Source organism: Dermochelys coriacea, chromosome 1 (genome assembly GCF_009764565.3).
Source record: "Dermochelys coriacea isolate rDerCor1 chromosome 1, rDerCor1.pri.v4, whole genome shotgun sequence".
NCBI classification, from domain to species: Eukaryota; Metazoa; Chordata; order Testudines; family Dermochelyidae; genus Dermochelys; species Dermochelys coriacea.
Window position 1 is genome coordinate 251,987,482 of NC_050068.2, and position 15,780 is coordinate 252,003,261.

The 15,780-nt window shown below is 40.0% G+C and overlaps 1 protein-coding gene and 1 long non-coding RNA gene across 2 annotated transcripts in view; one reads left to right on the plus strand and one right to left on the minus strand.

Annotated features, from left to right (window-relative positions):
* IGF1 (insulin like growth factor 1) overlaps nt 1-10,361 on the minus strand; it is an 83,782-nt gene extending 73,421 nt beyond the window's left edge. The window contains exons 1-2 of the mRNA XM_038422447.2: nt 9,976-10,361; nt 6,149-6,305 (exon numbers count right to left, since the gene is read on the minus strand). Coding sequence (XP_038278375.1) covers nt 6,149-6,305; nt 9,976-10,038 — 220 coding nt within the window. The 5' untranslated portion in view covers nt 10,039-10,361. The remainder of the gene's footprint in view (nt 1-6,148; nt 6,306-9,975) is intronic.
* LOC122461123 lies at nt 257-6,223 on the plus strand. The gene is made up of 3 exons (XR_006282874.1): nt 257-384; nt 5,640-5,692; nt 6,082-6,223. It is a non-coding gene; the product is annotated as an uncharacterized LOC122461123 (long non-coding RNA).
* Nucleotides 10,362-15,780: the final 5,419 nt, after the last annotated feature.

Consider the following 15,780-nt stretch of genomic DNA (forward strand, 5'->3'; position numbering starts at 1 on the left):
GCCCCAACAGGTTTGCTGAGTGGAAAAGGCAGGGAAGTGTTGAGGGATAGTGTGTGTATAAGAGACACCTTACTTATTTTAGTCTGGGGAGAGCAGTGTTGGGCTGGTTGAAAAAAAAATTGATTTAAACTGTTTTTCAATAGAACATTTTCATGGAAAGTGCCTGCTTCCTGTGGGAAATTTCAACTTTTTATTGAAAAACCAAAAACAGGAAAACCAAAAAGTTTTGTTTTATTTTTCCACAGGGGAAAATAATAATCTTACCAGCTCTAGAGGCATGGTGACTTGGAACAAAAGGCGAGTTGGGAGGTGTCAACCCACAGTCTTTTAAGTACTGAGGGTCAACATTTTCAGGAGCTCTTGAAGATCTCATAGGAGCCCAAGGTATAGTATATAGTATATTCTTAATATTCCTTAGGGGGGAAAAATCCCATACAAAATCTTCATTGTTCAAGTAAGTAATAAACATCAGAACAATAAATATCAAGAATGTTACACTTAAAAAATAGAAATAATAAGGAAAGTTTTATATATAGGTTTAATTACTCATATAATTCTAGCATTTTGAACTACTTCAAGAGTATAGTTATCAATGGTTCACTGTCCAACTGGGAAGATGTATCTCCTGGGGTCTTGCAGAGGTCTGTCCTGTGTCCCGTACCATTCAATATTTTCATTAATGTCTTGGATAAGGAAGTGGAGAGTCTATGTATAAGAATTACAGATGGCACCAAGATGGGAGAGGTTACAAGCATTTTGGTATACAGGATTGGAATTTACTGGAAAATTGGACTGAAATCAACAAGATAAAATGCCATAACTAGTGCAAAGTTTACTCTTAGCAAGGAAAAATCAAATGCACAAAACAATATGGGGAATAACTGGGTAGGCAGTAGAACTGCTGAAAATGATCTGGGGTTATAGTGGATCACAAATTGAATATAAGACAACAATGTGATGCAGTTGCAAAAAAAGCTGATATCGTTCTGGGATGTATTATTAGGAATGTTGTATGTAAGAGACATAAGGTAATTGCTCCACTGTACTCAGAAGTGATGAGGCCTCAGCTGAAGCACTGTGTCTGATTTTGGGCATTAAGAAAGATGTGGACAAATTGGAGAGAGTACAGAAGAGAGCGACAAAAATGGTAAAAGATTTAGAAAACTTGTCCGGAAAGATTAAAAAACTGGGCATGTTTAGTCTTGAGAAAAGATGACTGAATAGGAACCTGATCACAGTCTTCAAATATGTTAAGGACTGTTATAAAGAGGACTGATTAATTGTTCTCCATGTCCACTGAAGGTTGGACAAGAAGTAATGGGATTAATCTACAGCAAGGGAGATTTAGATTAGATAGTAGGAAAAACTTTCTAACTATAAGGATATTAAGCAGTGGTGAGCTGGAGCCGGTTCTCATCGGTTCACATGAACTGGTTGTTAAATTTTGAACCAGTTTTAGAACCAGTTGTTAACCTGCTTCCCTGCAGGAGGTGCTGAGGCTTTGATGGACTCCGGCCGGGAAGTGATGTAATTCCTCCTCCGGCCGCCGGGGGCGCTGCGCTGTGGGAGCCATGTTGGCTGCCGCCTGGCCCTGGGCATGAGCGTTGCTGCTGCTGCTCCTCCCCTGGCCCTGGGGCTTCTGATGCTGCCTGGTGGGTCCCTGGCTGCTCTGCTGGGCCTGGGCTGCGTCTTGCTGCTCTCCCCGTGAGCACCCACCACCCTGCCCGCAGCCAGCCCCTGTCTCCAGCCATCCCCTGCCCTGCCTCCAGCCAGCCCCTGCCGCACCCCTGCCCTGCCCACAGCCAGCCCCTGTCTCCAGCCACCCCCTGCCCTGCTTGCAGCCAGCCCCTGCCGCACCCCCGGCACCCACTGCTCGCACCAGCCCCTGTCTCCAGCCACCCCCGCACCCCTGCCCTTCCCGCAGCCAGCCCCTGCTGCACGCACCTCCTGCCCTGCCCGCAGCCAGCCCCTGCCGCACCCACTCCCTGCCCTGCCCGCAGCCAGCCCCTGCCGCACCCACTCCCTGCCCTGCCCGCAGCCAGCCCCTGCCGCACCCACTCCCTGCCCTGCCCGCAGCCAGCCCCTGCCGCACCCACTCCCTGCCCTGCCCGCAGCCAGCCCCTGCCGCACGCATTCCCTGCCCTGCCCGCAGCCAGCGCCTGCCGCATGCACCCTCTGCCCTCCATCCCCTGCCTGCAGCCAGCCCCTGCCGCACCCTCTGCCCTGTATCCAGCCAATCCTTGCCACACACCCCCCCTGCCCTGCCTGCAGCCTGCCCCTGTCTCCAGCCAACCCCGCACCCTCCTGTCTCCAGCCAGCTCTGCACCCCCTGCCCTGCCCGCGGCCAGCCCCGCACCCCCTGCCTCCAGCTAGCCCTGCCCCACGCCCCTGTCTGCAGCTGGCCCCACATCCACTGGTGCCCTGCAGTTCCCAGGGCAGTAACCCTGCACACCTTCTTCAATGAGGGGGGCAGGGAGCAGCTGGGACCCACACATGTGCACACCCTAGGGTGACCAGACAGCAAGTGTGAAAAATCTGGACAGGGGTTGGTGGGTAATAGGAGCCTATATAAGAAAAAGACCCCAAAATCGGGACTGTCCCTATAAAAATCGGGATATCTGGTCACCTTAGCACACCCCCAGAGAGTGGTGGGGACCCGCACATGTGAAATGGAGCTCATCTCTAGTTCAGGCCCATCTTTTTAAAAAAGAACTTTAGGCAGGGTTAACATACATCTGTATTTTCCTGGACAGATCAGGCTTTTTGGTTCTTAAATCGCCATCCGGGAGGAATTTTTAAATTTTAAAAAATACAGACATATGGTAACCCTGTTGGTACAAAAAATACATACTGGGGCACATCCCTTAAATCAGAACTTTTTATAGGGAACCGGTTGTTAAGATTTTGGCAGCTCATCACTGATATTAAGTACTGGAAAGGTTACAAAGGGAGGCTGTAGAATTCCTGGTTTCAGAGTAGCAGCCGTGTTAGTCTGTATTTACAAAAATAAAAGGAGTACTTGTGGCACCTTAGAGACTAACAAATTTATTAGAGCATAAGCTTTCGTGAGCTACAGCTCACTTCATCGGATGCATCGAATGCATCCGATGAAGTGAGCTGTAGCTCACGAAAGCTTATGCTCTAATAAATTTGTTAGTCTTTAAGGTGCCACAAGTACTCCTTTTATTTTTGTAGAATTCCTGTCACTAAAGGTTTTTAAGAACAGGTTAGACAAACACCTGACAGGGATGATCTAGGTATAGTTAATCCTGCTTCAGTGCAGGGGGCTGGTCTGTATGACCTCTCAAGGTCCCTTTGAGCCCTATATTTCTATGATTCCATGATACTTCCACAAAAATATAAACATGTAAAAGTTAACATTAAACTTTACAATTACAGCCTCAACTCTGACCCCAGGACATAGCTTTCAAAAAACATAGCACTTCAATTTTTTAATTATAGAAGATTTAAATAACAGTGTTAAAAGATAAAGCACTAACAGATCTACAGTAACTATAATCCCTTGCACCAAAATACAGAAACAACACATTCCAAGGTCTATTGAACACAAAATTTCTATCAAAATATCAATATTTTATAATTATTAAACTATGCAGACATTGTGCAAAGAAGAATGTTGCATATTTATACACCCCATATCTTTGTCCAGTACACCTTCTATTGTAGTAATATATAATATCTAAAATAACACTATGTTTTCACTGTTCATTGTACTTAGATATCTAACTTCCTTTGCCATACCATAGCAATTAGATAAAATACAAAATAACTGTATGAAATTAAAAAGAAAAAAAAGAAAAGAAAAAAGGGATCAGAGTTAAGGTTATTATTGGAATGTCTAATGTTTAGTTTCATGTCTTGATTTTTGTTCGGCAGTATAATCACTGTAAAGGTATGCATATGTTTAGATACAATGACATAATTATAATTTTGTATGCTTTAACGAGTAGGGTTTTTTTTTAACCTGTAGTGTTGTTGGTTTTTGTTTTAATGTTTGTTTCTTACTGTAGGAACCCTAATTTTAAGTTGATGAGGTTATTTTTATTTCTGGGAATATAACATGAACAGGCTACACCTCATAAATGTATTTTGTGTATGAACTACCATCAGATTATTACATGTATTTTAAACTATGTTTTCAATAGATAAAGGAGCTTGAATGTCCATCATTACTGTTGGTGCAAGATGTATATTCAGGAGATGTACAGTACATTCAGTAGCCTCTCATAGAAACCTTTGAAAGTGGGAAAGGTTTTAACAGTCTTTCTAGGTCACAATAGGAATGGATTAACTATTTGGAAAAAGTAATAGGTGTCTCAAAGTTCAACCCAGACATTGAACCAAAGCTTTAAAGTCCAGGTTGGTGGTAATCTTCCATCTTTCTAATCCCTAGTTGTTTCCTTCAGGCCACAAGCGTAGAATACATTTGGGAGTTGTTCTTATGACCTGTGCAGCTCTAGAACATATGAATTTTGAGGACAGTGGTTGTATATAAGTAGAGACCTAATGTACTTGCTGTGATATCACCAAAGCAATGGAAAGCCTGTAAGAGACCAGGGAGAAGGATATTTGGTGTTGGAGTTTACAATAAAAGCATGAAGGAGATAGAGATAACCGTGTCAGAAAACAGATTGTGCTTGGGGGGATTGGGAAGAAAAAGAGGAAGTGACTTCATTATTGAAGTGAGGTTGGCGATGGCTGGAAAGAAAAGGAAGGATCTGAATAGACTGAAAGGATGGAGAAAACTTCCAAAGATTTGGATAAGATTCAGGTAAGTGTCCAGAATTTAGGCACTTTATCTGAATCTTTTGTGGTTTTCCCAAAATGAGGGCTAGTAGAGGCACAGAGTGAGCCTCATACCAACTAGAGTAACCTCACCAGATGCTGAATGGCTTGTCCTTAGCAAATCACTGAAAGTTTCATTAGAGGCCACATGTCTTTCCGTGGACTCAAAAGCTGCAATCTGAGTAGTTACCAGACTGACATGCACTCAACATGAGTAAATGTGGAAACTCTGATATTTTGAAGTGTATTGGTGGTACAGCCAGAATATGCTTGATATCAACACACTGGAATCTTAGAATAAGCCACCTTTCAGGTACGAAGTGACACTGAATTTCCCTCTGTTTTATAGCTTTACTCTTTTTTTGAATTGCAGACCACTTTTAATTGTTCAGTATCAGAGGGTTAGCTGTGTTTGTTTTTGTGGATACAGACTATGAGGAGTCTGGTGGCACCTTAAAGACTAACAGAAAGCTTATGCCCAAATAAATCTGTTAGTCTTTAAGGTGCCACCGAATTCCTCGTTATTTTTGTAATTGTTTAGGAACGTATAATGGGTTTGAATCACCACTGCATTATTCCGGTTTCATACCAAAGAAGCTAAGTCAGTGAAATATTGTAGTGGTCTATCAAGGCCAATTTTGGGGATTTTGCTCAGAACAGGAACTCATGCGCTAACTTATGTTCAGCCTTATAGTTCATTCATTTGAAATGTTGGCTGCATTTGTGATTGTTTTTTATTATCCCAATGCAAATTAATTTTGTCTTTGCTTGAACTGAATTGATGTAATGCATGGATATTCAAATGTTGTAAATTTCTGCCTGCTGCCTTCCAGATTTCCTCTCTCAAACCAGATGTTGGAGCGTAGTGTGTTTTTAACATGATGTGGTATGTACTTAACTTGTTTTCTACTGCTTGATATCTTAGTACATAGAACATCCAATAATATACAAATTGGTACATTCATGAACCACTGCCCCTACTATGCTGCCACATGAACTTATCAGGTCTAGAATGTCCTGTCATTCCATTGATTTCAATGGAAGGCCACCAGAAGGTATCAGAACAGCAGGTGGAATAGAAGCAGCTGGGAAGTGGTTAAAAGGAATAACATAGTTGAAAAAGAAAATCCATTAAAACCTCCGATAAGCTGAACTCAGACTGTGCTCTATGCTTTATTAAAGCTTCATGTTCACTTCAGATTTGGATAACTCCAAGATTTAGGATAGTAGCCATACTTCACAGTCTGGTTTGATTATTCTTGTGCATGCTTGTAGTGGTTGCAAAACCAAAAGGATTACATGGAAAATTTTTGAAGCTGAACAATAGAAGGGGTTGACTTACTGAAATAAAAGCCTCTGTCTCCACATACGAACTGAAGAGCATCAACCAGCTCAGCACCACAGAGTGTCTCTGGGCCAGCAGTGGCAGAATTGGTTAAGGTAAGCAAACACAGGCCAAGGTAGAAGAGATGAATGTAGGACACAGTGTGCATCTTCACCTGCCAAAGAAGCAAAAGTACTGCGTCAGAGTTTCCCAGTAGAGTCCTAAAGAAAATGAAATACTGTACCCCAGTGAGTTGGGAATGCGTACGCAGTGTAATTTGTTAAATAAAAGTAACCACATATTAAGAAAACTCTCATGATAATACTGCAAGTCTTTACATTTTCCATTGTATGCATTTTATAACCTGTTTTTTTCTGCCTGGTGAACATTCAGGGTTCATGTTTACACAGAGTTAAAGAACCTTCTAAGAATGGACTTTGACTTGATGCAGCTTCATATGGAAGCGGTAGAAGGAAGGCAAGGGAACTGAGAGAGGCCAAAATAACTAGGGTGGGAGAGAGAAAGCAGGAAACAGGAAACGTTCAAGAAATTAAGATGAAAATTAGTCATGGTTTATGGGCCAAATTCAGTTCTGTGCCAGCAGGTGTATCTTCATTGAAGTTAGAGTTAAACCCATTTAGCTCAGATCTGAACTTGACCATATACAGAAGAAATTATAATTACTTTCTCTCTCGTAGTTGTGGTACAGACTCAGTTTTTTCTTTCCTAGAAAAAATATTAAAGGTCCAAATTTTCAGCTGATGTAAATTGACAGAGCCACATTTGTCTCCATTTCTGTATTGATTTACAGCAGCCAAGGATCTAATCCAATGTGTGTAGTGCTACACAACTCTTATGCTGTAGAAATGACATAACAGTTTTAGAAAATACCATTGTTAAAATAGTAGGAAATCCCATTTATGTTTAGTAGTAGGGGCACTGAGTGCAACAAACAATGAGCCAAATTCTGCAGACTTATGCCCCATGCTTACCATGTTGCAGAGTTCAAAAGAAGAAAATATATAAATAATTTGGAATGGTTTCCCTTTTTCTAGATGGCATTTCTGCTGTGAAAATAACCAACAAATCAAAATCCCTTAATATGTCATACAAAGTATGAGAATAATTATATTCCCATTTACAAGAGTCTTTAGCCAATTTTGCCATGGAAAAACCAACAAAACGTTTTTGCATTAAAATGACTTCAATGGTAGATGCAAGAAGGTCAGATTATAAATGACTGATAACACTGGGCATTGTTTCTTGTAAGGATTCCATATTTTAACAACACCAGTTTCTTCTTTCCCTTTCCATACTCTTGAATTTCAAATAAGAAAGTGATGCACCTGCAATTTAACATAGCTCTTACATCAGAGGAGATAAATCAGAAAGCTGTTAAATACATAGCCTCAGTAGACAGAAAGGCTTTGTATATATAAGAACATTATGTATTTAACAGTTTGTTCTTGAATAACATTTGGGACTGCAATAAACATAAATCCTAAGAATTTAACAATTTTATGTTTTTCAAGAGTTTTCAGCTGGGTTACATGGTAAGATAAATAACAGCATGTAGCTAGGACAAGACAGATTCTCCGGTGTTTTTCCTTTAGTGCAGGCCAAGAAAGCTGCACAGTCCAACCACAGAGAATTTCTGCAGTTTATCCCAAAATATAAAACAATCAAGAACTTGCAGACAAGTTAAAATGTTGAAAAAAGAAATGGATTCACATGTTCATAGGGCTCAATTGATTGATTTTTTTTTTTAAAAAAGTTAAGTACTGTTCCCTCCAAACTTATTCCGGAACAGGATTTATTTTCTTATCATTTTAATTAAAGGTGCCATTAGTTGATTCAAGATGTTTGTGATAAGATTAAAGTTCCCATTTACATCTCAGGGCAATATAAGAAAAATACTTACAGAAATGTAAAACAATTGGTCACAGGTTTTTCAACAGGTTAGGGTGTTTATTGTGGATCCAATATGAATAGAAAACTGAGGTATTTAAAAAAATGCACTGGTTGGTGGGTGGGGTTTAGTGAAGCATTTAATTACATTTGGACACCAAATACAGGTACAGGATGAGCCTGGGTAAACACTTCTGTTAATTGCATCAAATGATTTCATATTTTCACAGCTGGAATTTCCATGGATCTTTCTTCAGTAACATAACCAGCTATTACTGCAGTTCTGTTCCAACAGTGCAAAATAGTGGCACATAAATGAACTGACATAGGCTGAACACTCCAGAACTCTTTTACACCTTTCATGTTTTCTCATCTCCACCCATTGCAAAAACTTTAAATCAGTTGGCACAAATTGTATGTAAATAATCTTTACATTCATGAAAACAGTTGTCCGTTTAATTACATTTGCAGTCATTATAAATACTATGTATAAATACCAGTAATGACATAAGTAGCATGTATTACAGTGTAAAATAGAATATAGGGTTATATGTATCTTCTGAATGACAGGTTGCATATGAAACTGCTGGACCGAATTACCAAACCGGAGTATCTGAAGAAACATGTAATTACAATGTAATAACATAGTATTCACTAGTAATTATCATGTAAGTAAAGTATACATTTGGACCAGATCCTCAGCTGGTGTAAATCAGTGTCGTTCCATTGACTTCAATGGAGCTATGCCAATATATACTGACTGAAGAACTAGCCCATTATTTTTAGGTCTCTTAACTTTTAGCATTGCTCAGCTCTTTTTTTATTTGTTCATCTTTCAGGTATGTTGGAATGAGGTGCCTATCTGGACACCAAAAAATTGTTCAATTGCAATTCACATATTTTACTTAGAAAAGCTATTATGAATTAAGAAAAGTAAGGAAAGTAGATGAATTCTGCTTGTGACAGGCACTTTTTTAATGAATTGGGCCCTTGGGTAATTATAGCTGGGGAGTCTGTGTCAGCTTCTTAAAACTGTGCTTGCAAATTGGAAAAAAAAAATCCCAACATAGTTCTTGAAAGATATGATTTTGCTGAGAATGGAAACTTGAATGCGGGCCATTTGATAGAAACAGAGGTCGGTGCATCTATTGCAGTCAAATTTACCTAAAGAGAATTGACACTCCTGAATAGAAATAATAGTATTATCACAGGAAACTCTGCCTGAAAAAGCCCTCCCTACAAAGGGAAAAGTTGGACAAGATGATGGGGGAATATTTCCACTTTCCTTATGTACAATTGTTTAAAATATATGAATATGCAAGATCAGCAAGAGTTGTGACTGGTTTCTAATATAAAAGGCAAACTGAACTTCCATTTTTACTTTTAATATATGAAAGCACAAAAATAAGTAAATGTAATATAGTAGCAAAACATTGCTGCAGTGATACCATCACCTATAAGTTTGAACACCATAAAGTATGAACATTTTATATATTGTGTGCATAGAATAATAGTACAGTACTTTAACATTTACCATGTGTATAATGCATATATCAATATAAACCTCTGCACCTGCAGAAAATATCTAAAAGTTCTTATTCTATGTTGAACAACATTAATTAACTATAGATAATAATGTAACTGGAAGCTTTAATATTGACATAACAGAAATATTGTAAAGTTTTCCTAACAGAAACAGAATTTTAAATAATTACCTGCAATAGTTTTACCTTTACAATTGTTATCGATATGTAATTGCAACCATCACATACAGCCATTTTTCAGATCATATAAAACTGCATATTCAGCAATTTATAAATAATTTCCAGTTCAGAAATAATGTTACTAAAAAGTACATAACACTCCCTTAGCCAGAAGCAGACAATACACAATAAAATAAAACTCCAAAATGATTTCAAATAGTAACAAAGATTTACCTTCAAGAAATCACAAAAGCAGCACTTTAATAATTGTGTTGAAAGACTCTTGATTTTTTCCATTGCTTCTTAAAAGTGCAAAGTCTGGAAATGAATTTGTTCTCAGAAATAATGAGAAAAAAGAAATCCAGAGAGATGTGGCTGTTGAGAGCAATGTCACATTTCAATATTGAGGACTTTATTCCATTGCACAGGCTCTATTTGCTCTGATTTTAGCAGTGACAGTGAGATTTAGCAAACAGAAGAGGGATTTAGAGAAAATCCTCACATTTATCTACATTACACAGACACTGTAGACAGGAAACAGCTGGGGGAGCATTTGCCTTCTCTCTCTCTCCCTCTTCTGGCAAAGTTACCGAGTAAGGACTTTTTTGGGCATGGTGACAAATAACATCATACCTTTGTATTTTAAAACTAGAGCACAGAAGCATATTTTTTTCCCCTTAAAAGAATGTGCATTAGTGACAGAAGAGTTAGCACATGAAAAAGCTTATGCTGCCATGGAAAACAAGAAAGTGTATTATGGTTAACTTTCAGCTGGGTATCTATCTATCAGCTTATACACCTTTGCATTGTTAGGGTTGGAAATTTGGTAGTCTATACAGTGAGTAATAATTGAAACCTCCAGCTTATAGTGATATTAACCCTAAAATAGCAGTTAGCAATTTGATATAAATATGAGGCTCGGTGAGCACTTACTTGTGCTAAATAAGACAAAATACCTTTAACAACCTCATGGGAGAAGTGATATCATTTCCTAGAACCTACTGTAGTCAGAATATAGCAGTGCTATTGGCCTAGTATGGGTCACTGTCTCATGACTTTGCTCTTTTTTTGTACAGTAAAAATAAAGTGAAATTTACCCTTTCACTAATATTCTTCATAATTATTCTTGGTAACAAGTTAAACGCCAAGAGGCAGGAGATAATTTTACTTTGTTAGTTTTATAATACATAAATTTTGCCTTTTTATTTTTCCTCAGTTATGTGTATATTATAAATAACACCAGCTGGCCAGCAACATGCTCTCACGGGTTATGATGTCATTCAAATCCCTCAACTGTTAGTGGCTTGCAACACAATCCAAGCCAGCTGTTTTTCTGTTTATAATGTATATTGCATTTCAATTTTTGCCATTGAGAATAAAGATGTGATGATATTTCATAGATACAATTTTTGCTTGTTATCCTTTGGGTTTGAGAGGTGGCCTATACAAGAAGATTATTAAACAACATTGCATGGCCAGGGACCAAATACATGCCATAGGCAGTGCATTATTTCTATAAAAACTGTTTATTTACATTGCATTTTGTCCTTATCTCTTTCCACTCCTCCATATAATGAAGAACTAGTTGGATGATGTTAAAAATCACGTTAGTTCATATCATTACATGTGTAATGGTTCAAGTCCAGTTTTCAGATCCACCTTGGAGTACATCATATCAGTCAAGCAGAAAAGATACATGACAATAATTAATCAAACAACATTTGGTTATTCTAATACACTCTCACTGGTTAATACCCCTTTGATTATATTCTCTGTATACCGTTCTAGGTGACATACAACTGACCAAACTGAATACTCCTTGATAGGGACTTCTCTCTCCTAATCATGGGTAGTAAGGCTGAATTATTTGTACTTTTGAGCTAAATTAAATATTGGCTGCTCAGATAACACCCAATATTTAAGAGATCCTCACATTCACGTGTGGTACAGGTACTGTATTTTATTATTTTTACTCTCCAGAGTGGCTTCAGTGTATTTTAACCTTGTCAATACATTTCAGAGAATCCATTGAATAATCACATGATCATGCAGAGAATCAGACGTGACCTGCTGTGACTAAGAATGCATATATCACCTTACTTCATCAATTTAATAGGATTGTTCTGGAAAAGAGGTGATCAAAGCACTGATCTCCTATAGAAGTAACCCTTATAGCAATGAAGATGAGTATGCTTGATCCTTCCTCCATACTCTTCCCTAACCAGCAGAAACTCCAAACACAAGCCCTCTCTTACTCCCTCCCTCAGTCCTTCCTTCCTCCCTCCCACCTCACTAGACCTTCCTTGGTTGTACTCCTAGCAAGGTGGATACAATTATATTGGAAGATGGCACTAATATAGCTCCTGTGGTGGTTGGAAAGACTTGTGGTCTCTGGTCACTTCACAGCACTGCTAATTCTCCCTCCATACATGGATCCACTCTGAACTCCTGTAGTGAGGCGGAGTGGCTTCCCTCTGAGCCAGAGGGTGAGGGGCTTCTCTCTGTGCCTGGGTGGGTGAAGCCAGGCTGAGCTCTGCCCTCCCACTGGAAATTGAGAGGTAGAACAGGAAGTATAAGAAGCGGAGACCACAGCTCAGTGGAAGAGGAGCCAGGGAAGGAGACAGATGCCTCCTGTTTGCTGCAGGCCTTCAGCCTTGTGGCCAAACTGGGCTGCAGCCTGCTCCCAGAGAAAACCAAGCCCAGAGAGGAGCATCTGGGATTGCTGGTGGCCTAATACTGCAAGGAGATGGAGAACCTGTGGACCCCGGAGACCGTCCCCAGATTGTGGTAGGAAGCGGCCCAGGGAAACCAGACTTTAGTCCATTTTGCTGTCAGTGTGGAACTGGCATGTTTCAGTAGGATCTCCACTGACCCAGTGGCCGAGTCCTCGGCCATTGTCAGGTCCTGGGCTGGGACCCAGTGGAGTAGGGTGGGCCATGGTCCCTGCTGCCAATCCCACTTCTGGGGTGGCAGCCTCCCCACCTTAGGCCAAACGGTTTGTTTGCTGCTCTTCCCTGCCTGAGGGCCAGAGCTCACTGGACTGTTTGCTGCCCTGCCCTGCTTGAGGGCCAGAGCCCCCTAACTGTTTGCGGCTCTGTGCTGCTTGAGGGACAGGGCCTCAAATATCATACCCTTGAGTCTCTAATTCCCCCTGCAACTAGGTTGACCCCACAGTGACACAGTGAGGTGGAGTGGCCTCTCTCCTACCCAGAGGGGGAAAGATGACTGCTCAACCTACTACAACTCCACATTCCTCACCCAGCCTAACTTTCTGATGCACTTCACTTCTTTCTACCAGTTCTTGGCCTAAGAGTAAGGTCTTGAACAGGCAACCAGAGGGAGCCTGAGATAGAGAGCAGACCATGTTAAGGTGACGTTCCTGGCAGTGGCCCATTTACACTTACTGCTAGTAAGACTCCTAACCTGATCTCTCTTCCCATCATCCACAAACCATCCCTCTTACAAAACCCCTTATCAGACTCCCACTTGCTTCCTTTAGAAAATTAACCATTCCATTGGTGACATCTACCTTCGGTTTTGCTAGTTCCTGAAGATGTAAGGTACAGAGTCACAGTGCCTTTTTCTGGTGGCCACATGCCAGTAACCTCTTTCTAGCCCTATCTTGAAGACAATATTTTTTTAAATGTGTGTCCTAGCTCTTGGGCATAAAACAAATAAAACTGATTTTTTGGCGAGTTTTAATCATCCTCATCAGCTGCCCATTTTGAAGTATTCTAACTTTAAATGACAGGTTTCAGAGTAGCAGCTATGTTAGTCCGTATCCACAAAAAGAACAGGAGTACTTGTGGCATCTCAGAGACTAACAAATTTATTTGAGCATAAGCTTTCAGGGGCTACAGCCCACTTCATTGGATGCACAGAATGGAACATATAGTAAGAAGATAATACACACACACACACAGAATGTGAAAAAGTGGAGTAAGAGGCTAATTAATTAAGATGAGTTGTTATTAGCAGGAGAAAAAAACTTTTGTAGTGATAATCAAGATGGCCCCTTTAGACAGTTGACAAGAAGGTGTGAGGATACTGAACATGGGGAAATAGATTCAATATGCGTAATGAAATAGCCACTCCCAGTCTCTATTCAAACCCAAGTTAATGGTATCTAGTTTGCATATTAATTCAAGCTCAGCAGTTTGCATATTAATTCAAGCTCAGCAGTTTGCATATTAATTCAAGCTCAGCAGTTTCTCATTGGAGTCTGTTTTTGAAGCTTTTCTGTTGCAAAATTGCTACCTTTAAATCTGTTACTGAGTGGCCAGAGAGGTTGAAGTGGTCTCCTACCGGTTTTTGAATATTATGATTCCTGATGTCAAATTTGTGTCCATTTATTCTTTTGCGTAGAGACTGTCCAGTTTGGCCAATGTACATGGCAGAGGGGCATTGCTGGCACATGATGACATATATCACATTGGTAGATGTGCAGGTGAACAAGCCCCTGGTGGCGGGGCTAATGTGATTAGGTCCAATGATGGTGTCACTTGAATAAATATGTGGATAGAGTTGGCATCGGGCTTTGTTGCAAGAATAGGTTCCTGGGTTAGTGTTTTTATTGTGTGGTGTGTGGTTTCTGGAGAGTATTTGCTTCAGATTGGGGGGCTGTCTGTAAGCAAGGACTGGTCTGTCTTCCAAGATCTGTGAGGGTGAGAGATCATTTTTCAGGATAGGTTGTAGATCTTTGATGATACGCTGGAGAGGTTTTAATTGGGGGCTGAAAGTGACAGCTAGTGGCATTCTGTTATTTTCTTTGTTGGGCCTGTCCTGTAGTAGATGACTTCTGGGTACTCTTCTGGCTCTGTCAATCTGTTTTTTCACTTCAGCAGGTGGATATTGTAGTTTTAAGAATGCTTGATAGAGATCTTGTAGGTGTTTGTCTCGGTCTGAGGGATTGGAGCAAATGCAGTTGTATCTTAGAGCTTGGCTGTAGACAATGGATCGTGTGGTGCATCCTGGATGGAAGCTGGAGGCATGTAGGTAAGTATAGTGGTCAGTAGGTTTCCAATATAGGGTGGTGTCTATGTGACCATCACTTATTAACACAGTAGTGTCCAGTACATGTACCACTTCTGTGGATTGATCTAGGCTGAAGTTGACGGTGGGATGGAAATTGTTGAAACATGGTGGAATTCCTCAAGGTCTTCTCTTCCATGGGTCCAGATGATGAAGATGTCATCAATGTAGTGCAAGTAGAGTAGGACAAGAGCTAAGGAAGCGTTGTTCTGAGTCAGCCATAAAAATGTTGGCATACTGTGGGGCCATGTGGGTACCCATAGTGGTGCTGCTGACTTGAAGGTATATAGATTTCAATTTGGGGAATGTTTTTTATCATCATGCAGGACTGTCTATTAACTGTCACTGCTATGTAGCAGTATGCTAACTACTAGAAAAATGTCCATTCTTTCCTTGCTAATTCTAATAGCCTTGACTATATAAACCAAAGGGAATAATGTGCCACATGATTACTATTTAATGACTGAGTGCTTACACGATTATTTGTGCCCCATAAAATTAAGCACATTTATAAACTACAGATTATGTTGTAGTCATAAAAATCACCAAGAAATGTTTAGGTCACAAACAAGGATTTAATTTGAATGTATGTAATCAATCTAAAATTACATAATGATTGCATGGGTGGTGCTTTGTTTGGTGAGAGTTCATCTTAACTAGATCCTGAAATTATATAATACCCATACAGATAACTGAAAACATATGAGATAATTGGACTTTTGGAGATTTATATATTATCAGTGTCACCTTTTGCACTTTTAAGAGCTGAATGATATCAATTACATGCTGTAATGGCTGTTTGTCAAATTTTCCAACAGGCACAATTACACCTTCTCTCTTCATCCCTACTTATACATGGGAGGAGCTCTTGGTAAAAATCTGCAAGGCTATTACAATAGCCTTATTTAAATCTCTCTTTAAAACCACTAATGGTGTGATGCCTGCAAAACACTTGACGATGGGTAGGCAATTGAGGTGCTGTGACTTCTGCTTAATACACAAATCATA